Source organism: Labrus mixtus, chromosome 10 (genome assembly GCF_963584025.1).
Source record: "Labrus mixtus chromosome 10, fLabMix1.1, whole genome shotgun sequence".
Lineage (NCBI taxonomy): Eukaryota > Metazoa > Chordata > Actinopteri > Labriformes > Labridae > Labrus > Labrus mixtus.
The window spans coordinates 20,089,642-20,114,321 of record NC_083621.1 but is presented as its reverse complement, the minus strand read 5'-3'; the positions used below and the strand labels follow the sequence as shown (position 1 = coordinate 20,114,321).

At 40.8% G+C, this 24,680-nt stretch overlaps 2 protein-coding genes across 4 annotated transcripts in view; one reads left to right on the top strand and one right to left on the bottom strand.

The window, feature by feature from the left end:
* The first annotated feature begins 329 nt into the window (after window positions 1-329).
* Window positions 330-24,680, top strand: part of noa1 (nitric oxide associated 1) — a 111,437-nt gene continuing 87,086 nt past the window's right edge. The window contains exons 1-9 of one of the 2 annotated variants that reach the window (XR_009674698.1): window positions 330-554; window positions 2,032-2,970; window positions 3,947-4,111; window positions 4,195-4,308; window positions 4,416-4,507; window positions 4,682-4,813; window positions 5,735-5,851; window positions 6,105-6,222; window positions 6,949-7,418. Coding sequence is in view for 1 of the 2 variants with exons in the window: in XM_061048633.1 (XP_060904616.1) it covers window positions 344-554; window positions 2,032-2,970; window positions 3,947-4,111; window positions 4,195-4,308; window positions 4,416-4,507; window positions 4,682-4,813; window positions 5,735-5,851; window positions 6,105-6,222; window positions 6,949-7,223 (2,163 nt within the window). In the remaining variant the exon portion in view is untranslated. Of the gene's footprint in view, window positions 555-2,031; window positions 2,971-3,946; window positions 4,112-4,194; window positions 4,309-4,415; window positions 4,508-4,681; window positions 4,814-5,734; window positions 5,852-6,104; window positions 6,223-6,948; window positions 7,724-24,680 lie in introns of those variants that run through there. The other variant, XM_061048633.1, reaches the window with a different exon arrangement.
* On the bottom strand, window positions 8,665-20,403 carry rest (RE1-silencing transcription factor). 2 transcript variants are annotated; one of them, XM_061048628.1, is made up of 6 exons: window positions 20,256-20,403; window positions 17,420-17,694; window positions 16,753-17,322; window positions 15,637-15,797; window positions 14,194-14,277; window positions 8,665-12,756 (listed from the first exon to the last, which is right to left on the bottom strand). In XM_061048628.1, exons 2-6 carry the CDS (start codon window positions 17,656-17,658, stop codon window positions 10,799-10,801), a joined length of 3,012 nt encoding a protein of 1,003 aa, XP_060904611.1. In that variant the 5' UTR covers window positions 17,659-17,694; window positions 20,256-20,403; the 3' UTR covers window positions 8,665-10,798. The 2 variants fall into 2 exon arrangements, with proteins under 2 accessions (XP_060904611.1, XP_060904612.1); XM_061048629.1 differs by having other exon boundaries at window positions 16,753-17,316.

Genomic DNA, 24,680 nt, shown 5'->3' with positions numbered 1-24,680 from the left:
TAGAGGTTTTTTTTAACTAAAGTAATGGCAGAAATATTTTGGTTCAGTAAAAAGCTGCAGAGTGACACCTCTTATCTACACTGCCTCCTCTCAGAGGCAGAGCGTTTGTGACCTCAGTTCGTTAAATCTAAATAAAATGTTTTTATTGTTTAGCAATTTATTGAATTAGCGTTGTATCGATGCTTTTTACGTTTGTTTAATTTTATTTTTTACTCTAACGGAAGCTAAATAAATGACGAGTTTGACGTCACGTCCGTTCAGGAAGTTTAACGGAGCAGCAGAGGAGTCTCATGTGTTTTGGAGGTGAGCTGGTGCAGTGATATTTACAGTCTATGAGTGAAACATGTTGCAGATGTTTCAGATGAGTGTCCGTCGGGCGGTGCTGAGGGGGGGCGGCCTGCTGCTCCACCAACCCCCCGCTGCGGCCTCTGTGCCGGACCCGGTGGTTCGTCGGTGTGTCAGCCGGCAGGTGAGCAGCAGAGCCGGGAGGACGGTCCGGAGCTGCACCGTTGACCCGAACCTGGAGGAGCAGTTCGTATTCGTGGACTGTACAGGTGAGTCTGAGGACAGGTGTGAGTTCAGGGAGGACTACAGGTACTGTTCATGATCAAGAATGTCTCTTAAAAACTAAACAAGAGACTTTCATCAGCTGTCGTACGGCAACCAGAGATTCTGCTGAAAGTCACCAATTAACACGGTCACTCTTTAAACCATAACACCGGACAACCACATGCACAACCACATGAACAACCACATGAACAATAAGATGTTAAAGATGAACTGGAAACCCAAAACAGAAGAGGAGACGGATATGAGTAAAAATAAGTACATGACTGGTTTGTTTTTAACCAATATATGAGTTTTAAATGTTAAGTAGTTGTCACAGGCCCTTTGCTATGGAAGCCCATATCCGCCAGTTAAAAAAATACTATGAGATATAAAGTCATAATAATGAGATAAAAAGTCGAAATTATGAGATATAAATTCAAAACTATGAGATAAAAAGTCGAAATTATGAGATATAAATTCAAAACTATTAGATAAAAAGTAAAAATTATGAGATATAAATTCAAAACTGAGATAAAAAGTCATAATGAGATAAAAAGTCGAAATTATGAGATATAAATTCAAAACTATTAGATAAAAAGTAAAAATTATGAGATATAAATTCAAAAGTATGAGATAAAAAGTCATAATAATGAGATAAAAAGTCAAAATGATGAGATATAAATTAAAAACTATTAGATAAAAAGTCAAAATAATGAGAGAAAAAATAAAGAGATTTATTATTATTATTATTATTACTATTTTCATTTTTATTTATTTTACTGGCGGAAATGGGCTTCCATACTTTCCTCATGTGACTCAGATCAGATTTTTTTAAGGACAGTGTGAACAGCACAAGTCACATTGAATCTGATCTTTTCAAAACAGATTTGGGGCTACTTTCATATGTGGATCCAAATCAGATCGAGGTCGGATCTTCAGTCAGATTGGCTCAACTAGGGGCACGAGTTGGAAATGAGCAGCTATATACTCTTTATGCAGCACATCAGTTTCATGCTTTGTATTGAAACTATGTTAAATTGCGTTGTCCCTATTAAATAAATAAACTTTGAAGTCACTTGCTGGCAGCATGTGAAGAGGGGGGGCTCATGACAGACCCCGGCTGTCACGATCATGGACAAGTCTACTGTCAGCAGATCGTCATATTTTACAATCTCTGAGCAAACTGTGATATTAAAATATGAATAAGTTAAACTGATAGTCCAAAATGAAAGTACAGCTGTAGCGATGATGCAGGAAGAACTGAGACAAGAAATCTGACAGTGAATGCACAAATTAGGCTTATAATATCACTCAGTTGATCTGAATGTAATAACCCCGGCATCTCTCTTTAGATTAATGATTTGATCATTTGTGGCATGTTTGAATGTTTAAGATGTTATATTTCAGCTGCAGCTTCGACGATATACAAAGTGGAATTGGGCTTCACTGTTTCTCTATTCCATTTTCTCCTGTTGTTTTCAGATCCAGAGGAGGACTTAGATCAGGCTGAGATCTCCCTCCCCTCCTCATCCGTCTCCACTCCTCCTGCTGCTCCTCTTCAGGTTCCTCCTCAGAAACACCTGAGGTCTCTGGAGCGTCAGCTGCAGGTGTTGAGGGTCGTGTCCCAGCAGGAGGCAAAGCCCGACTCTTTGATAGAGTTCTATGATGTGGATTTCCCTTTGGACGAAAGCATTATTGCGGCAAAGAAGAAGAAAAAGAAGAGGGCGGGGCCGGGTGAGCACAAAGTGTTCGGGACGCCGGACATAGACGAGCCGTTCAGTGACACGTGCTGCTCGGGTTGCGGCGCCATCCTGCACTGCTCTGCCTCCGCCGTGCCCGGGTATCTGCCAAGTGAGAAGTACAAGGTGCTGCAGCAGGAGCAACGTCTGGACGGGGCTACCTGTCAGCGCTGCTATCTGCTGACTCATCACCACAAAGCGCTGAACCTGCACCTGTCCCATGAGCAGTACAGACAGGTGGTGCAGAGGCTCCGCCCCCTGAAAGCTCTGATCCTGCTCATTGTAGATCTGATGGACGTCCCCGACTCCATCATCCCCAACCTGGCCGAGCTCGTGGGGACCAACAAACACATCGTCGTCCTCGGCAACAAGATCGACCTGCTGCCCAGAGACTCGCCCAACTACATGCAGCGACTCAAACGACAGCTTTCTCGCTACTGTGAGGACGCTGGCTTCGGCCGCCAGGTGACAGACGTCCACCTGATCAGTGCTAAGACGGGATACGGCGTGGAGGCTCTTATCTCCAGCTTGCAGCGCTCCTGGAAGCACAAAGGGGACGTGTACCTGGTGGGCGAGGCCAATGCTGGCAAGTCTACGCTCTTCAACACGCTGCTCGAGTCCGATTACTGCAAGTCCAAAGCCTCAGACCTGATCCATAAGGCCACCATCTCCCCATGGCCCGGTGAGCACAACATTCCCATCCTATTGATTTAATGTTTAAGACTTACAGAACTCTGAGTGCATGAAACATTGTCTGACTGTTCAGAATAAAACTCTTGAGTTCAGCCTGAATTATAATCCTCCAGCACTGAACACATGATTAATCTGCAGGAAGTGATATCAGACTGTAAACATTTCATCAGGTGCCTCTTCAATGAATCTGAGAACCTGACATCAGTATTTAGAGCAGGAGTGTGGAAAAGGGTTTTCATACCATTTGTATATATTCATGTGTATTAACAGGCAGGTTTCTTTAAATTCACTTTAAAGACTTTATATGTGATTTTTTGATCCAGCAGATGTCGCCCTTGAGCACCAGCATGAAACCAAAACAACTCGCAGTGCATTGTTGTGTTAGCATGCTAATGCTAGCTTTATTATGCTCGTATCTTCACACTGCATGTAAATTTACCTGAAATGAGTGTGATCTAGAAACACAATCAAGCAGTGAGTACAGTATGTTATTCTTCTTTTCTCTAGTCCCTCAATTAAACAACTTTTATACACGAGGGGAGGAGTCAGCCGGCCGTCCTGGCGATGTAAACAAACTGAAGATAGGACTCGGAAAACTCTGAAAACATCACAGACAGTGGGACTCGGGTGTTACACCCATTGTAGACAGTCATGACTCACAGAGTTATTTTCAGAGGATATACTTGATTTCTATTATATTTAAGTGTGAAAAATCGCATATAAAGACTTTAAATTCACTTTTTAAGGTATGTAGGTGGAAAACCTACAGAGAAAGAGTTCAAACTCTCCAACAACATAGCATGCAGAATAAAGTAGTTTTTCATTTTGACACATAACCTTTTATTTTGACTTAATATTAATTTACAGTTCAGCCTAGTTTCTAACATATATATATAAGTATAATCTAAAGGTTATGAACTAACCTGTTGTCATGTGACTGTGTTTACCTGTGGTGGTGCATTCAGGGACCACTCTGAACCTGCTGAAGTTTCCCATCATCAACCCGACTCCATACAGGATGTTCAAACGCCAGGAGCGACTTAACGAAGCGTCGCAGCAGACAGAGAGTGATTTGACGCAGGACGAGCTGAAGAGGCTCAAACACTTCAGCCGGCAGGGCTACCTTGTGGGTAAGACTGGGGAGAAGGGGAGAAGGGGGGTTGGGGTGACAGATAGAGGAACAGGACACTTGTTGACCTGTCTACCTGTTCAGGTCGAGTTGGCAGAACGTTCCGGTCAGACGTCGGCTCCAGACAGAACGAGATAGAGTTTGATCCTGACAGTTTGGCTTTGGGAGAAAACGAAGACGGAGAGACGAAGACGACGGGTGAGCGGGAACGTTTGATTGGATAAATGGTCTGAGATGTCATCAGCTTAACGTTTATTGAGTTTAACACTAACACCCACTCTGTGTGACCTCTGTGTGACCCCTAGCCTGCAGCAGGTCACCCGATGAGTTCACCTTCAACGAGCTGAAAGACGCTCACTGGCTGTTCGACACGCCGGGGATCATCAAGGAGAGAGACGTGAGAGACTATGAGCTGCTGATTTATCAACAACAAAAATCAAACAAATAAACAACAACACAAAACATGTAACACTTAAATTCATCATAAAAGACTAAAGGACCAATCAGCTATCAGCTCTGATCCCCGCTCTCTCTCTCTCTCTCTCTCTCTCTCTCTCACTCTCTCGACCAGATCCTGTCGCTGTTGAAAGAACAGGAAGTGCTGTCAGTGGTTCCCTCTCAGGCGCTGGTTCCCAGAACGTTTGTGTTGAAGCCCGGAATGAGTCTGTTAGTTGGAGCACTGGGTCGGATCGACTTCTTACAGGTACACACACACACACACACACACACACACACACACACACACACACACACACACACACACACCACCACATTATACATACTTGAAAGATTACTATTTTTACAGCTTCATTTTCTAAAAAAGTGGGACGTTGTGTAAAATAGTTTGTAGGTATGCATGGTCTGAGGAAGTTCAAACTTTTTTCGGAGAGTAAGAGTATTATATATTGATGAATCCCAGCATTATGAACTGGGCCATAAAGTATACGTCCCCTAAGGCCTCGGTCCAAAGGGCCCGCCCATTCCTGTCAAAAATGTTTTGTATACCGGTATAATAATACAAAACATAACAACGTCTATATTTGGATCAAATACTGCAGTACCATGGACAGCTCCGGCATAACGCCAGTCACAGGATCAGCACCTTGACGTCTACTGTCACTTAATAGTTTGTCATGTTAAAAAGCTCAAAATGTTCAAACTGTACCCTAACTCCATAAAATAGAATTAACATCATGATAGACTTTGTTAATTTGTGCTTAAGAAGGCAGCCTGTGATATAATGTAAATGTTTCATTTCTCTGAGTCATGACTTTGTTCAGCACTGTTCAACATTTCACTCTCAAAATGACAGAAACTGGTCTCCTCAGTCCACAAACATTTAGAGTTGTTAAAAGAAGAAGTGACGCCTCAGAGTGGTGAACATGACCCTTTCTGAACTTTTCTGAAACGTGTTGCAGGTATCATATTCATTGTTTGTTTATAATTTTTAAAAAACAATAATGTTTCTTACTTTAAATTAAATACTGGATTTACAAGTTTCAAATCCTCACAATCTGAGGTTTTATTGACATTTCACAAAATGTCCCAACTGTGTAGGAAATAAGGTTTTATTATTTATTATTAACTGATTATTAATTCATTGATTCTCTCTTATCTCTCTCAGGGGGGGCGGTCCTGCTGGTTCTCAGTTATGGTCTCTGCTCGTGTCCCGGTCCACATCACCAGCCTGGAGAAAGTCGACCAAATTTATGAGAAACACGCTGGGGGAGAGCTGCTGGGGGTGAGGTCACTGAGTGGGGAGACACTGTAGGGGTGAGGTCATTAAAGGGGGAGGAGACCTGCTGGGGGTGAGGTCATTAAAGGGGGAGGAGACCTGCTGGAGTGAGGTCACTGAGGGGGAGGAGACCTGCTGGGGGTGAGGTCATTAAAGGGGGAGGAGACCTGCTGGGGTGAGGTCACTGAGGGGAGGTGGGGGTCACTGAGGGGTAATGTCAGTGAGGGAGAATAAACTCTGATGTCTGTGATGCATTCAGGTTCCTCTGGGAGGGTCTGAGCGAATGAAGACGTTTCCTGCGTTGGTTCCTCAGGAGGTCATGATGGAGGGGCGGGGCTACCTGGAGGCGACCGCTGACATCACACTGTCCTCTGCAGGTACACACACTGGAGTATTCTTATCTAGAAGTCTATTTTAGGACTGTTTACTTTCTGACCTACATAAGTCAGAAGAGTACAGAAACTTTTCTTATTGATTTATTTATGACAATCTTCACAAATATGAGCTTTTTCTATTTGTTTATATTTGATATTTTGTATTATATTTGTGTGTATGGCTGCTCATTGTCTGTCAGAAATGTTAACTGTGCTGCTGGCTGTCTGGTTTTTCATGTTTAACTGAAGGTAAAATATAATAAAAAAGCATCGAAGCTAAAAAAATAAACTCCATGTATTTCATAAAACACGTGTAGGACAACACAGAAACACTCGCAACATTAGAGCTATGTCAACAAATTCTGACAATTCCCAAGTCATTTTAACATGGGGAGGGAAACCCATCAAATGTTGTCAACGTGTTTGTGCAATTAAGTGTGCAGGAGTTTATCAGCAATTTGATTAAAACAATAAAATTACCCAATATTAGGTGCCTGCGAATTTTTGTCGCCATGGTATCAAGCAGGTATCAATAATTGATTTAAACAATACCAACATCTCCTTATTTAGAAATAAACATCAACACTGTCTCAGTACCATCAGATTTCATGTTCTGTGTTTGTAATGGTCTTAAGCCCCTGCTGACCCCCCCCCCCCCCCCCCCGTTACCTGTTCTATGTGTATATTTATATATACAGTACATATATATGTCTGTGTCTGTCTTTGCAGGTTGGGTAGCGGTGACTGCAGCGGAAGGTGAGCAGCTGTTGTTGAAGGTTCACGGTCCGGAGGCAGCGGGTTTCGGTGTGAGGACACCGCCGCTGCTCCCTCATGTGATCACTCTGAAAGGAGAACGGATCAAAAAGTCTGCCGCCTACAAAGTCATCAAACTGTCCGGACTGATCGACTCGGGACTGTCGACTCGCGGATCTCAGATTCTGCAGGTGGAGAACAAGAAGAAGCAGAAGCAGAAGCAGCAGCAGCAGAAGAAGAAGAAGGAGTGAAGTACAGAGGGGCAGGTGGGAGGAGCTTATTTCCATGGTGATGTTGGTTTGTCCGGCTGCAGAGGAATATCGAACAAGACGACAGCAGAGTCGACTCAGAGACAATTAAAGGACAGTTCAGGTGTTTTTTAAACCTGGTTCATATTTTTATCCTTTAAGGTCTAAATGTCCAACAGGTTAAAAAAAATGTCTCCAGTAGATTTGTAGCAGTGACACAGGCTTTGATTTCTGCATTGATTTCCACTAAAAGTTGTTGTTTTTGTTGGAAAGGCTCAGATTGATATTCTAAGTTTCTGAACATTACAGAAAGGATCTCTACAATGAAATACTTTTTAGACCTTGAGGGGGATGATTTTTTTAACCAAAAGCTTTAAATCAACAGCAGTGACATCACTCTCTACAAATAGAGACTACACCAGACTACATTGAGAAAACCAGTGACTTTACCTCACAGGCCATAGGAGATGCTGGTTTGTTTGTGTTGTTACATTTTGTACCCATGATTACATTATATTTAATAAAGATATAAATAGTTTTTATTTTAATTCTTGTAGTTTCTGCTTGTGTTAAACCAGCACACTTTTTAAAATCAAATTTAAGACTTATTTAGACCCAAACAAAAAAGCATTGTTGCACCACTTTTCTACCATTCTAGCATCTCAACAGCTTTGATTCCCATCATTCTGAGTTGAAATGCTTTTGTGCATATCTTAAAAGCCGCCTCAATCATTTTTTTGTCCCTACCAACCATTCCATCATTTTCATCTTGAAGCCAAATTGTCACTTTTCCTCGCTTCTTCTCCGTCCCTCTTTGTTGCAGTTTGTGAATGCATCTGATGTGCTGCAGTAAATAATGCTGTAAATATCATAATCAACAAAAAGCAAAGATAAAAAATGATTAACTAGACAGTGTAGATTTGATTGTCTTCACACGTGTCTAAGTGCCATCTAAAATGTAAGACTTTCTTCAAAGGCTTTTAAGATTTAAATTATTTGTTAAAGGTAACTATTTTATGAAGTAGGTAAATAGGACATAAAACACATCGATAGTGAACACACTTGACAAAGATTGAGAGGGACCGAATCTGTGCATGGACCGATCCATCCTTCCATTATCTAAACACCCTTTTTCCCCGTTCGGGGTCGCGGGGGGCTGGAGCCAATCCCAGCTGCCATTGGGCTGGACTGTTCTCCAGTCAATCACAGGCTGGCCATATAGAGACAGACAACCAGCCACATTCACACATACGGGCAATTTCAGAGTCACCAATAAACCTACCCTAACCTATAAGAGTAAGCCGGGGTACCCGTACCCGCATGCACGGGGAGAACATGCAAACTCAACACAGATAGACCCTGTCTGACCCTGTAATTTAGCACATTTTAAGGATCCACAAGAACCCTGCATTCAATATTCAAGTTTAGGCACTCAGAGAAAAACTACCAGGTGATGAATCTTTATTTAAAAAAGAACAAAATAACATGATGCAGATTAAACTGAACTCTGTTAGTGTGGAAAAAACGTGAAAATGAAGTTTACAGACAGATAATATACAGCACACACAACCAGACAGGAGAGAAATGTTTAAATCTGTACAGGAGGAAACATTGAACTGATCCTCGGTAATATCAGGGGGAGAATTATTTAATTCATCTGATCATAGTCTGTTTCCACTGGGATATAAAGAACGGAAAGTATGATACTTTTATTTGTAAGTATATTTATTTTGGGCTTTCAAGTGAAAATAATGAGTTGACCTAATAAAGTGGATAACAGAAAATTAATTTATAACCAATTATTTTTATGAATACACGTCAACCAATTTAAGAATTTAAATAAAAGGGCTGTCTTTGGTTTTAGTTACCCCAAAGAAAGTTGAGAGAAAAAAATTGATCAACACCAGTTTATCCTTCAATGTTCAGCTAGTTTATGCCACTACAGCTGATTACACATACAAAGAATACACAAAAGGGTTGTCATAATACCAGTATTTTAACCTCTGATATGATTCTAGTAAAAATCAAACTATATCCATACCCCATTGATACCACGGCAACCAAAACAAAAGTTCAAGACACCCAATATTGGGTTACTCCTGCACACCGTCTAAACCAAAAAAAAAACCCAATGCTCTTTGTTCGTAAGAGTCAGAAGTGTAACTTAAGCATCTTTAAGTACTGAAATATTGACAACCATACACAATAATAAACAGTACTACACATTAACACAGTATTGGAGAATAGGAGTATCCACAGTAGTGTTATCAAACAGTTAATGGCTGGCACTATGACTAGACATCCTCTAATAACTCAAAGTTTTATTTACATTTGAACAGTCGTTGATAGAAACAGATCGGACAGAAAAAGAGCTCCAGCTGCTCGCTCTCTTTGGTTTCTCATCTACAGAGATTATTGCACATAAAGATTGAACTAAAACAGTTTATTTAAGGCCAGATACAGATTAATACAATCTTTTTTTATCCTCCTCTGGTTTAAAATCAGGACTGCTGTGTTTCTAATTTACTGTCTTTTTTTTTTTTTTTACAAAAATGAAATAAACCGATGTTAATCTTTATTAATCCATCAGGAATAAAAGTTGAAGGATCTCTGAGCTGAAGTCTGATTTTCAGACCCAAAAGAAACCAAACACAGCGTCAGATCTTTGGATCAGACACACAAACATCAGTTTAAACACAAACGATGACTGTTCACACAATGATTGTCAAAGGCACTTAAAAAAAAAAAAAAAAAAAAAAAAAAAATTTATCAGAGAAAGAACATTTGAACAGAAGCTGATCTACAAACAGTTCAGTATAAAGTGTAACAGAGAAATGTTTGTGTGATTTAATCTTTCAGAAATATGAAAACATGCTGAAAATATCCTGAAATATTCATGACAAAAACCAACAAATCATGTGTAGAAATGATCAGACTAACAAAGCTGCAGGTGACTGGAACGTCATCGGATCAAGGTACAGTTTAAACTACACGATTGCTTGTGAAGAGTTTGATCCCATTAGATCACTGAGTGAAGCAGATTAGGTCTAATGTAGACCTGGGATCAGGTTTACTGGAGTCCAAGCAGCAAACACAACCCCAAAGAAAATACCCCAGAGGTCCCTTACAGAGAAAGTTCTCTGTCTCACCACTAGATAGTAGCATGAGAGGCGTAGTTCTACACATTTTAACAGGGTATATCTGAGCCAAGACTTTGATTCCCCAAGGACTCCTCAACAAAGCAGTTTAGTAATGATAAAAAACAAGGCCACTTCGTCTAAGATGAATACAGGACTAAGACAGATTGTGGTTGGGTTGGATCCTTGGGATAAAGATGATCTTAATTAATGCTGCAAAAAGTTGGGAAGCTTTGAGGCTCCCAGATGTGGAGTCTTTCATAGAATCTACTAGTGAGATTTAAAGGGTTTCTCTCTCCAAAAAGGAATCCATTCACTCAAATCTTCACTTTCTTTTGAGGCACTAAATGTTTAACAGTTGATCTCTATGAGATATAAAGTTTCTGTTTGAAAAGTCCAGAACAAAAAGTCAATGTAGGACGTTGCAATGGAAATGTGTCCTCACTTCTGTGCTTTGGCTGGTTGGTCCATGTAGTAGACATTGACCAGGTGACGGTTCAGGTGGCGTCGGTACTCCACCTCCAGAGGGAACGTGCGGTCGCAGAAGATGCACATGTGACTCTTCAGCTCTGTGGGTGTGGGGATCTCGTCAGTCGGCGTTTCTGGGTCGTTGGCCATCTTCCCTGAGTTGGCGCCGGTGCTGTTGAGGCCGGAGTCGTCGCTGCCCTCAGAGGCACTGTCGCTGATGTCACTTCCTCCTTCGTGGCTGCTGTGGATGCCCTCGTCATCCTCGGGGTCCGCAGGTTTGTTGCGTTGTCCTGGAAGCACCAGAGGTGGCGGTGACATGGGTTTGATGAAGGTCGGAGTGGGGGGGTCCTTAGCTGGAGGAGGTGTGTCCTCGCCTGAGCTGCAGGAAGGTAAGACCTCCATTTTCACTAAGGGTGTGTCTGCAGTCTCTTCTTGTGCTGTTTGTGTGGGTTTATTCTCCTGAGCAGGGCTGGATCCTGTAGGGTGGCGTTCAGAGGACGTGCTTTCTGATGGGTGGGGTTCAGAGGTCGTGGTCTTTGATGGGTCGTCTGGCTGAGCAGAACCTTCCAGCATGTCTGTGATCTGACCTTTGACCGTTGTGTCCTCGTCTTTCTCTGTTTCCACAGCTTGTTGAAGGTCTGCAGCTCTCTTAGTGTTCCTGGTCCTTTTCTGCTTGTTTGGGGTTTTCCTGGTGGATGTGTGGAGTGTACGGGGGTCTCCGTCTGTCTTCTTTGTGTCATCTCCGTCTGTCCTCTTTGAGGTTACTTCATTCGTCTTCTTTGTGTCCTCTCTGTCTGTCTTCTTCTTCTTGTCCTCTCCATCTGTCTTCTTCTTGTCCTCTTCAGCGGTGTTAATCGGCCGTTTCTCAGCAGCTGTGCTCTTCACACGTTTGGCCTTCAATGAAGTCTCAGCCTCAGCCTTTTTGGAAAGATCGAGAGCCTCCATAGCTTTCCTCTTCGAAGCCTTCTCCTTCACACCTTTCTCTTTTTTAATTTTATTAGGACTGTCGGGGTTCTGCTGAGCTTCTTCGACATGTTCTGGTATTTTGTAGACCTTCTTTGTTCCAGACTTCCTTGGCTTGCTGAGGTTTTTGTTCTCCTTTCCGCTGCTGTCATTCTTTTGTGGTTCTTTCTCTTTTACAGGCTTCGTCTCCTCGTCGTCTTTGTCCGTCTTCTTTCTCACTGCTCCGCCCTCCTCAGAATTCTTTGTCTGTGTTTGGTCTTTTTCAGGCGTTTGGTCCTTTGAGGTGGTCGTCTTCTTGACTCGTCTCTTGGTCTTGTTGTCGGAAGGTGTTCCTGTCTGTGTTTCTTTATCCGTCAGGTTTTCCAGAAGGTTCTCGGTCTTCTTCTGCCTCGTTGTGACCTTTCTATCAGGTTCCTTCAATTTCTGTACTTTCTCTCTCTCAGCAGTCATGTTGGATTTCTTTGAGGCCTTCTCAGGAGCTTCACTCTGCTCTGATTGGCTGTTTTTGGGTGGGCTGCTTATCCTGATGGACAGGTTGATGGGGCTCGAGTCCATTTCCTCCTCCTCGTCATCCTCGTCCATGTCAAAGTCCTCATCTGCGCTGGAGGAATTGTCTACCTTGTTTGCTCTGGGGGTTTCCTCTGGACTGTCATGACCTGGTTTCTTGACCCGCAGTTTGACCTTGGAGATGTCCACAGACACGTCACAGCCTGAGTGTCTGGACTTGATGTGGTACTGCAGGTTGCACTTCTTGGAGGCAGCGTATTTGCAGAGCGGGCAGAGGAACTGGCGAGGGTTCAGGTGGAGCTCGACGTGCTTCTTGAAGTTGCTGCGGTCGGCTGTCTTGTACTCACAGTACGGGCAGGAGAGGGGTTTAGGGCCGTTGTGGACCTGGCGGGTGTGTCGAGTCACCTCGTGCTGATTGGCTGCCAGGTAGTCACAGCTCTCACACTTGAAGGGACGCTCACCTGCACACGGGAAGTATGAAGTAGAGTTGTCATGACAACATAATTTGAACATTTGATATGATTCTAGTAAAATCAGCTGATATTGATAATATCCGTTTGATACCAAGATCTTTTAAAAAACAGAGATTGTGTCATTCTCAAACACGTGGTATCAAAAAGTAGTGAGGTATCAAACATTTTGACAAGGTCAGGAGATGATATGCGACAGCTTCGGCTTTCATGCAGCAGGTGATTCAGCTCAGAGAACAAATATCAAACATCTCACTCACACAGCCTGCTCACGTGTCTCAAGAACATTTCTATGATTAGTTTAGCTACAATGTGATTCGTCTTCTTTTATCAGGCATTTTATTTGTTATTATTTTTTGTTTCATATATTTTAACAATAAGTAGTAGCTCCTTTTATTAAGATGTCTTAAATAACACATTTTCATGAGATCAAAAATCTCTTGTTTTGTTCATACAGTAGTTTGTGACCAAATCTGAGAAGGACAAAAGTGTTTTGTATAAATTTAAACCTTATTGGTAGATGATATTTTGTTCTCATGAACCCAGAACTTGGAGTTTGCCTCTCCTGCATATTTAACGTTTTTTATTTATTTCTGGAGTCCTGTGAAGTGAAGACATGAAGGGACTTGGTCTTAATAAATTCACACTTTAAAGTAGGTAAAAATGGCACATTACGCTGCTGTGAGCAGTGTCACTCGTGGGCAGTCAGGACACACAAATAGGAAACAATAGAATCAAGCAGATTTTGTCACTGAAGCTCACTCGTGTCGCATGCTATTAGGACAGGCTGTCAGACAAAAACACAACGCAACACGACAACACAAACAACACAGAACAGGCAGTCACAGCATTACAACTTTACCATGTTAGTCCAATCAGTGAGCTTCAGATAGAGCAACACAAACAAATACAGTGAGAGACAGAAGCTTAGAATGACACACAGTACTTTTACTCCAACTAAAACTAATAATACCACTATGACTACTGTTACTACAACTAAAGCTACACATTAATACTTTTACTAGTACTGCTAATACTGCACTCTTCCTGCTTGTAGAATCTGTCAGTATTTAAGGTTACACTAATGTCAAGTTAAACAAATCCAAATCAGGTAAGTCCTGAACTTGGTGTCTTTCTCGTGCTCTCTGTCACATTAAAGCAGTGCTGGTGTGGATTCATGAGTCAGAGTTAATTGACTCTTTTTCCAGTTGGTTAAGTTCAGTTGAATGCTGTCTAGGTGAGGTCACAGTGTGTTTGTATGTATCTACATAAACCCCACCGCCCTGTAGACCTGTTGTTCATCTATATGTTTTTTATTTCTGACGTGTGTTAGAGAGGCTTTGTGCTGATCAGATGTTTGACTGCTGTTCTGTCCTGTAACTCATCTCTTCACCTGTACAGGTAACTGTGTCAGTGTGGACGACTGACCTGAGTGAGTCCTCATGTGCCGGGTCAGGTGAGTCTTCTGAGAACTGGAGTAGTCGCAGTACAGACACTGAAAGGGGCGCAAACCTGTAAGACACAAAGGACACAACACCTGCATTAAGCACTAACCTGGACCCAAACTTTTGTTTATTCGGTCTGCTTTTATGTTAACAACGGCGCCACATGTCCTACCTGTGTGTGGTAGTCCTACCTGTGTGTGGTAGTCCTACCTGTGTGTGGTAGTCCTACCTGTGAGTGGTAGTACTACCTGTGTGTGGTAGTCCTACCTGTGAGTGGTAGTCCTACCTGTGTGTGTGTGTGTGTTAGTCCTACCTGTGACTATTAGTCCTACCTGTGTGTGTTAGTCCTACCTGTGACTATTAGTCCTACCTGTGAGTGTTAATCCTACCTGTGTGTGTTAGTCCTACCTGTGACTATTAGTCCTACCTGTGAGTGTTAGTCCTACCTGTGTGTGGTAGTCCTACCTGTGTGTGGTAGTCCTACCTGTGACTGTTAGTCCTACCTGTGTGTGGTAGTCTTACCTGTGACTGTTAGTCCTACCTGTGTGTGTTAGTCCTACCTGTGTGTGGTAGTCCTACGTGTGTGTGGTAGTCCTACCTGTGACTGTTAGTCCTACGTGTGTGTGTTAGTCCTACGTGTGTGTGGTAGTCCTACGTGTGTGTGTTAGTCCTACGTGTGTGTGTTAGTCCTACGTGTGTGCGTCCTGGGGCTAATTGCACCAACAAGGCTTACGCCTGGTCTTAAGCTATGTTGGACTTGACTTGGCACTCTAACTCTGACTGGACCGTTACACCACCAAACCTTCTTCTGGCTTAGACCGGTTGTAAATCTTACGCCTGGTCAGGAGGAGGCGTTAAGTTTTAATCTAGGCCATCACAGCAGCAACAACATTATGCTGAGCTGTCCTGGACTTGCAGTTTGTGTTGGCCCTGTCATCAACACTGCAGCTTCTGCACTGAAGCTGTCCATGGTACTGGCCCATTAGGTGGGTTTCCATGAGCCTTTTAATGTATTAAAGCCGTTTGATGGGCCGAAGGTGACCCGTTTTACACCCAGCCCAACCTAAGAACTGCAGAAACAATGGATAGACTATAAGCATGTTGCACTGTCTTCTTCTATATTGGTAAACTGACACCTAACTGGAAACTAACTCTCTATATTTGCATGACAGTAGTGGATGGAAACACACATAAATGCACATTTTCTAAGGCAGAATTTGGGAAAATGTATTTACTTTTATGTTAAATCATCACCTCGATTTTATTAAGAAGAAATAATTTAAAATATAAACAAATAGTTAAGGCGATAGCCATGGCAACGTGGCAGTTCAAGAGTGGTCTTAGCTTAGTCGACCTTCGTAGTTAAGACCAGTTCTTGTCACTGGCCCTCTGATGTGTTAGTCCTTCATGTGTGTGTTGGTCCTACCTGTGTGCGTCCTGATGTGTTGAATGTAGTTGCTTTTGCGGTCAGAGAAGTAGGAGCACTGGCTGCAGGTGTGCAGTTTGCTGGGGAAGTGGTTCCTCAGATGTTTCCTCCAGTGGTACTGGCTGACGGTGGTGTACGGACACAGCGTGCACTTAAACACTCTGCAGAGATCAGAAATTTAAACAGATCATTTAACACAAATTTTCCCTTTTTGCAGACAATATTTTAATTAACTTGTCGTGCCCAGATAACACCATTTTGAAACGAACATTTTTGGATGTTTTCAGTTGTGTTTCAGGTTATAAAGTGAATATTCCAAAGACCCAAGTACTAAGTTTTAATTACAAGCCGAGCCTAATCACACGCTCTAATATTCAACAAGACTGAAATCTAAAACACATGAGATATTTAGAAGTAAACACCCCAAAAGATATGATACATTTATATAAACTAAACTCTATCCCATTGAATTAAGGAAAAATAAAGGATGACATAAGGAGATGGAAATCATTATCACCTGTTTTGGGCCTGTCCTTAAATACAGTTTCTGGTGCAAGATCCACAGACAATTAACAAACATCTTTAGGACAAATATTTATTTTATATGGGACCAACTTATTGTTGGAATATTGCATTCATCTACAAACCAAACAAAATCTATACTTTTTTTTAGAAAAGGCAGGGAAGGCAATCACAAAAAGATGGCCCGAGCCAGTTACTCCATCAAGAGAAGACAGGTAAGATGTCATCTATGAAATGTATAATGAAGCAAATCAACTTTGCTTTGCGCTCCAGAAACTCCACTCCAGTTACTATGGGTAAAATGGAAATCCGATATCTCCCCTAACTGCCCATCCTTTGTTTAAGCTTAAATTTTACGTTTGTTTATTTGTTGTATTTTCTTCTCTTAAATTTGTTCAATAATAATAATAATAATAAACTGAAAAGAGGGTTCACTTTAGAAGTTGTCTGACCAAGTAAGACTGTAAAAATGTTTCTGAATATTTGTGATTCCGAATAAAATAACAAACAAAACAAAACAAAAAGATCACGTATCAAATGGAGGAAACATTAAGTGTTAAGGTGCGAGTAGCCATGACGACGCGGTCCTTTTACCTGTGGTTCACGCCCTCCTTGCTGTGGTGCTTCAGGTGAGCGATGTAGTGGTCGTATCTGTTGGTGTTGTATCCGCACCGTTCACACCTGATTAGGCCTTTGATGTCGCCTGTTGTCCCCGCCTCCCCGCTGCTCTCCGCCTCCCCTCCTGACAGATCCTGGGCCCCAGGTGATTCTACCTCCTTGGACTTGTTCTTGCTCCGCCCCTCCACGCGGTTCACTACCATCATCTTGCTGACGCCGTGCGTGCCCAGGTGCTCGACAAACTCGCGCTCGTTCTGAGCCTGGAAGTGACACGGCTTACAGTGAAACGGTTTCTTTTTCTTGCTGCTCTCTGTCGCAGGGGCAGGGCTGACTTTGCATTTGATGACCTGCTCTGGTGTTTTGGCGGTGGGAGAGGGGCAGAGCCGACTGCGATGGGACAGGTCTTCAGCTTTGTTCCCATCATCATCCTCCTCTTCCTCTTCCTCCACAGGGTTTTCCAAAACCACAGCCTCAATACTCGGGCCCGGAGACTCAGGGTACTCGATGATGCACACCTCCCTGTGGTTCTGGTTGTCAAAGCTGTACCTAAGCAGGTAATAACAGGTCACACACAGTTACCACACAGGTAAGATCATACACACAGGCGAGATCACACCGGTGTTGGACCAGACTAACTCCTCACCTGATGATGTTCTCGTCCTCGCTGTCGGAGTAGCTGCATCCCACCGTCTTCAGCTCCATCATCTCCTTTTCATCTCCCGCGCTCCCATCTACACCGCTGCTCTCCGCTGAAGTCACGGCTGCCATGTTGGCGAGCATCACCAGCTGAGGGGCATTCATCTCGTTGAGACTCTGAGCGTCCTCCATCAGAGACACGCCCACGGGAAACATCCCCACAGAGAACACGGTCTGAGCAGCCATGTTGAGTTCAGATGTTCACCTCCACAGGACGAGAAGCTGCAGAGAAGTCATTTGAGTTAAGTTATAGTATTTATTGTTATAAAACTCACAGTAGGTCTGACAATTCAGAAATGTGGACTAGGGTTGTCATGAAACTAGCATTTGACATTTCCATATGATTCTAGAAAAAAAATTGAACAATATATCAACATCTGTTTGATACAACAGCAACAATAATAGAAGTCCTCTGCAGCCAATATTGGGTCATTTCTTGTTTTAAGTGATCAAAAATAAAAGATTGCAGGCAAAGTTGTCAATATAAGTATTTGTACAATTTAGACAGTGTCTATGTTGCTCTCTTTTCTGTAAATATTAATGGACGAAGCCTGAGTGATGTCACCCATCTTTTACGGCAGGGGGCTCCGGAGGCTCACCAGAGGCCACCGCCATGCTCGAAATCCAGCAGAGGCTGGTTTCAAGACTCTTGACAAACCGTTACATCGCACCCACCTGTCAATCAGGTCAGCTACGCACCTAACTATAGATAACACGTATCATTCATAAACTCAACAGATGCGTTATTAAAAAAAATCATTCCCCTCCAATACAGTGTGTGCCCATGAGGACAATAACCAATCAGACTAATTTTAGGCTGTAAACATGTTAATTTCTGCTGTGAAAACTGCTTTTTTTTGGCTATGGTGTGTATGTGCCATCCTCAAGTGGACAGTCGATGAACTGCCAGATTTTGCACTTGTTTGAGTGACAAAACGGAAACTTTTGCAAGAGACTCCATAAGGTCTTGAAAAACATCAGTATTTATGCAATTTAGACATTGTGTGGGAGTTTGTCTGCAATTTTTGCTGGATATATTCCTCTCATACACATCTTTCTTTTGGAATGGGTGTAGTTTTTTAAAAAGTTTTAGTACTTTTTGATAACATGGACAATGTGTAGGAGTTTACCTGCTATTTTTGTTCATTAAAAACAAGAAATTAAATGTCCAATATTGGGGCTTAGGGGGCGGCAGTAGCTCAGTCTGTAGGGACTTGGGGTGGGAATCGGAGGGTCGTTGTTCAAGTCCCGGCACGGACCAAGTCCAGAAATTGGCCTGGTAGCTGGTGAGGTGCCAGTCCACCTCCTGAGCACTGCCGAGGTGCCCCTGAGCAAGGCACCCAACCCCTCACCAGCTCAGGAGCGCCCACCATGGACAGCCCCCCCACTCTGAGTGCATGTCCATAGGATCCTGTTTGTGCATGTGTGCGTATTTCGGCCTATGTTTGTGTAGCATGTTTACTAGACAATTCTACAATTCACTTAGCAGACGCACGTACACCAGAGAGTAAGTAACTAATCCATTCATACAGCAGGAAATCCATTGCAATGCAGGGTTAAGTGTCTTGCCCAAGGACACATCAGACATGTTGCTCAGCTCGGGATCGAACCCTCGATCCTTCCAGTTAAGAGGCGACGACTCTACCAACTGAGCCACAGCCGCCCATCAGAGTGTAAAACGAATTTATTTTTTCAATAAAGTATAAATTATTATTCTATTTTTTAGCTGTGATATCAAACCGGTATCAACATCATTTGATTTTTACTTTAATAATATTGAAGTTTAAAATTATGGCATTTTGTTTGACAACCCTACCTGAGACCTTTGTTATCTACAGTCAGTTTAGAAAGACTCAAACAGATTGTAATATTCTGCAGAAACACAGTGACATTAAGAGTGTGTGGTCAGTGTGTAACGCCCAGCTGTAACCCACCACATCAGGATGACGTTTTTCTTGTGTTGTTTCTGATGTCAAACTGAGGGAAATGTGTGTGTCGGCCATTTTGAAACAGCACCACAGCTCAGTCGACAGCGCCATCAGCTCGGAGAGGAAACCCCGTGCAGAAGTCCATCTGGAAAACCACTACTTTTACTTTTACTCCACTGGACCGAGATGTAACAATAAAATCTACATCTGATGATTGTTTGATTTAAACACGAGTAAAAGTTGCGGATAGTTTGCAGGGAACACATAAAGTGAAAAAATCATCATTTAAGTCCGATAACAACGACCAAACGAGAGAAATGTGACTTAGTCAAACTTTAGTAAGAGTTTGGTTAGAGACAGTAAAGTTGTTTAAGCTGATAAAACTCGGTAATTAAATGAACTAAAGTCAGTTAAGTTAACGAATCCAACTAGTTTGTATTGTTTTAAACTATTTTCTAACTAACTTTTATCTAAACTATGTCTACAAAGTGTTAAAAAAAGTAAAACTGGTTTAAAACGGGTGTTGTGATTTTCAGCTTCATCAAAAGTTAAGTTTGCGGAAGCGGATCAAACAGCGATTCATTTTGAAGTTAGTCCAAAGTTGTTAAAGTGGGTTTTGTTCGGTGTTTAAGTTACATTAAAGTGTTGTCAGTAATGTTAGTGTCTGGTCGTGGTGTCGGGAGTGTTAGCCATGGTCCTGATCAGCCCCGGACAGCGCCTTCTTCTCCTCCTCGCCGCCGCCTCCATTTTCCTCCAAACTGCCAACAACTTTCCAGCTGCGGAGCTCCGACAAACAGCGGCTCTCTGTCCCCTCACAAGCCGACAACACTGACACACACACACGGAGAAACTCACCGACTCTTCGCCGCCGAACTTTGCGAGAGTTTTCGTCACTTTCTTTTACAGCTTCGGGACTTTTTTCTTCGACGAACAGCGCAGAAAGAAAAAGTGCAGCAGAAGTTTCCGCACATTCCTCCACAGCGGGCGGCGTACGGCTGATGACGTCATCACGTCGCTCCGGCAGTGAGCTGGAAGTTTCAGGAGGAAGAAAGAAACAACGTTTTATTATCGTGTTATAATAACATCAGCGTGTTGAAAGTCACCACTACACACCGGGGCAGTACAGTACCCACTATTGTGAAAGTACAAACAAAAAGTAGTTGAATTTAAAGTACAACTATAGTCGTTGAGTAAGATTTATGCTATGGAGGACGAGATCTGACAAAAGTATTAATGAATAAATAAATGTATAAATATGGAAATGAATAAATGTATAAATGAATAAATGTGGAAATAAATAAATGTATCAATGAATAAATGTGGAAATAAATACATGTATAAATAAATAAATGTATAAATGAATAAATGTGGAAATAAATAAATATATAAATAAATAAATATGGAAATAAATAAATGTATAAATTAATAAATGTGGAAATAAATAAATGTATAAATAAATAAATATGGAAATAAATAAATGTATAAATTAATAAATGTGGAAATAAATAAATGTATAAATAAATAAATGTGGAAATAAATAAATGTAGAAATTAATAAATGTGGAAATGAATAAATATGGAAATAAATAAATGAATAAATGTGGAAATAAATACATGTATAAATAAATAAATATGGAAATAAATACATGTAGAAATGAATAAATGTGGAAATAAATACATGTAGAAATAAATAAATGTGGAAATAAATAAATGTTAAGACATTTAATTATTTATGTCCCATTTATTTACCAGTTTTTATTTATTTATTAATTATTTTATTTATTTATTCCAGTATTTATTTATACATTTATTTATTTATTTATACTTTTGTCAGATCTCGTCCTCCATATTATGCTGAAGTGAAAGTGATTTGTAAAAAAAATCTTTTAAATGTTAGTTTGCACAAAACTGAAACAATGTAGGCCTTGGTGTATGTTGCTCCTTAAAAAAGGGAGCAACATACACACATACATGTCCTGTCTGTCTATTTATTATATGTTGTATGTCCACTCAGTCCTCCAGTTTGTAGATTACTAGTAATGCTAAGTTAAATCCTGGTTGTATATATTCCCATTCATAGTTTTGATATTTTTAGTGCTTGTTTACATTGTATTTAATATTATATTGTGTTTAGATTTGCTAATATTGTGCTTTTTGCTAATATTGTGTGTTTGGACAACCTGCTGCTGTAACGCCACAATTTCCCAGTTTGGGATCAATAAAGTAATTCTATTCTATTCTATTACTAGTGTTCTGCTATAGCCTTCTTACAATACATTTCAAAAATAGTCTGGAGCACAGTTATTGTTGGGGTCCCGAGCTGAAATGTTTGGGAACCCCTGTCCTAAGACTTCTGTTTTTGTTGACATGGTATAAATATCGTTGTTCTTAAATCGAAGTTTAAAATTCTGATATATGTTTCAACATCAATGGACTGAAACAAGTTGGTGAATCCAAGGAAAAAAAGTCAGATTTGTGCTGGGTTTTTTGAAAATGTGTTTCATATTTTCTATCTTCTTGTAGAATTAACCGGAACTCAGTAACCCAAATACTAAGGACCAAAGGAAACTACACTTCCTGGAACTACATTAGAACTTGAGGGCTGTAAAGGTCATTAAAACATCTAGACATGCATTTAACTAACATCCATACATCTCTTTTCTTCTCTTCTAGTTTCCTTGCACTGTCTCATTGTCTCCTCCCTTCTCTTCTCCTTTACTTTCCTTTTCTCATTTCTCTTACTTTAAAATCTCTGTCTCCTTTCCCTTCATCATCTCCTTAATGTTTCCCTCCTCTGCTCCCACCTTCTCTTCTCATTTCTTTTCATCTCCTTTCCATTCCCATTCCCCCTTTCCATCCTCCCTCTCCTCCTCAACTCCTATACTCTTGTCTTTTCCTCTCTCTCTTCCTTTCCGCCTTTCCTTTCCTTCTCCACTTTATTCCTCACCTCCCCCCTCCTGTGTGTTCACGTTTGATGTTTTCATACATACACAAGTCTGAAACCAAACAATCAGAACCCTTTACAAACTGAAAACACTGGTTGAAACTGGTTTAATGGGTTATTTGCATTGAGCAGGGCCCTGTCTCTCTCTCTCTCTCTCTCTGTCTCTCTCTCTCTATTTCTCTAACACACACACACACACACACACACACACACACACACACACACACACACACACACACACACACACACACACACAAATCAGCTCTCACAGATTTGTATAAATGGTTTTTCACAGAGGCTTCATTAAGAGTTTTATTTAAGTCATTTAACAACTGAACAATTTTGTGTAATAGTCCTTAAGACCATGTGGGTGTACTGTTGTTGTCATCTGTGTGTTAATACTTTATTTTACTGGTACATTTGTTTAGAATAACAGACTGATATGCAGCATTCAAGAATATAGCCTAAATCATTCAGGCCTAAGCTATAGAAGTGATTGTATTTTTAATGTTATTCGATCTAGACTAACACAAAGAAGCATATATACAAACTCCTGTGAAGAAACATTGCATAGCTTAAAATGAAAAAAATAAATATATATACAAATGACTTACTGTATATTCATTTTAAACAGAAACTGTGGAGCATCAGACCCTGTAATTCCTGGCAGAGTTGGGAAAAGTAGAGAAAAACTCCTTAAGGTCAGCGATTGCTTTATGCTGTATCAAATTAAATGTGTTAGTCTTGTGTTTACTTGTCGTCCCCAAAACAATTTGAAAAATCGCAAAGTCAGGAAAGTGGTCGATTATGTACTTTATGAGAAGTCCACCTATATCTAATAGTCAATTTTATTAGTGTAGTGATGTCTGTTGTTATTCTACTTGGTTTTGTAATGACAGGGAAATAGTTTGACAGTTAGATATTCCAATATGTTATCTATAATTTTTGGCTGCATCTCAAGTCTCTGTCCACAAGGCAACTCCACACTCTGATTTATTGATCCTGGTTTTTGTAAATAATTCATATCCTTCTTGTTCTATATCGTTGACTTCCTCATTGTCAAGCCACGTCTCCAATACAGTAATTATATTAAACTTATTCAACTCAAGTAATGCTTAATTTTGATGAAGACTTTAAAAAGACTACTGAAGTGTATGATTAATAAGGCATTATTTATTTTAATGTTCATATTGAATTGTTCATCAGTGTAAACGTGTTGTTGTTACTGAAGAACTGGTTGTCTGGGTCCAGATCTCTTTCAGGGTCATACATTTATGTGCGCTGTATATTCAAAAGTTTTTAAGGTTCAAGTTTTCATACTAACTACCCTGTATGGATGTTCATTCAGACACTCCTTGTCTTTTGTCTAAGAAATCTTCTTGCAGTTTCTGGTCTAGTATATACAATGAATGTTTAGGTCTTGTTAAGATTTAACTTTAACTGAAAAATAAAATTATTACAATTAAATATAAAAGGTTTTAATTGTGGTATGATTTAATAATTAATTAATAATAACTGATGAAACATTATATTAACAAAAGAAAGTTGGACTGTTGGTTGTATTTTGACATTTTCACCACAGGAGGGCGTCTGTGCTTCCCCTCCATCATCACCACGTGTCTGAATCAGTCTGATTTATACAAATGTAGGCTATATAAATCGATATGGAGAAGATGGTGGATGACATTTCATCCTTTACATTTTTTTTTTGGACAGCAAATTTAATTTCATCAAAGTTTTGTGAAAACAAAAACAAAACATTTCCGATGTGAATCAGGACCGATCAAACATCGACCAATGATTGAATAAGAAACTCGAGCAGTGTGTGGGCGGTAGAGTGACTTCACACACTGACACACAGAAGCAGCCACGCCCCTTCCTCCAAATGAAGCGTGAAGGAAAACAACCCGGAAGTGTGACGCGCCCACCTTCAAAATCTGAAGTGTGAGTTCCGAAAAAGAAAGAAAAAATAAAAGGTAAAAGGAGGTTAGACTGCAAAATTTAAAACCTTTCTATTAATTCCGGATTTGAAAAGTCAGAATGATTCTAGTAAAAATCAAACGATATCAATTACTGTTTTCATAACACTTTTTATTGTTTCTAATCACTACAAATTGCAGAAGAACTCCTGCACACGTCTGCAGCTCATCCTACTTTTCCAAATTCTGTCAACATATTTTTGCAATTTAGAAGACACTCTCTATCTTTTTGTTAAACATATGTCAAAGTTTCTCTATACGTTCTGGTACTATTTATCATTAAAATAACAGACTGTATAGCTTCAAAACACTTGGCATCAAAAAATGTTGACAACCTTTGTCTTTGCTGCTTCCTTAT

Excerpts from the sequence above, each read along its gene's own strand:
- rest (XM_061048628.1), bottom strand. The coding sequence starts at position 17,658 with ATGGCTGCTCAGACCGTGTTCTCTGTGGGGATGTTTCCCGTGGGCGTG. Across the intron at positions 15,798-16,752 it reads AAGGAGGGCGTGAACCACAG|AGTGTTTAAGTGCACGCTGT; the intron begins GTAAAAGGACCG and ends TGATCTCTGCAG. Across the intron at positions 14,278-15,636 it reads ACACATCAGGACGCACACAG|GTTTGCGCCCCTTTCAGTGT; the intron begins GTAGGACCAACA and ends TGTGTCTTACAG.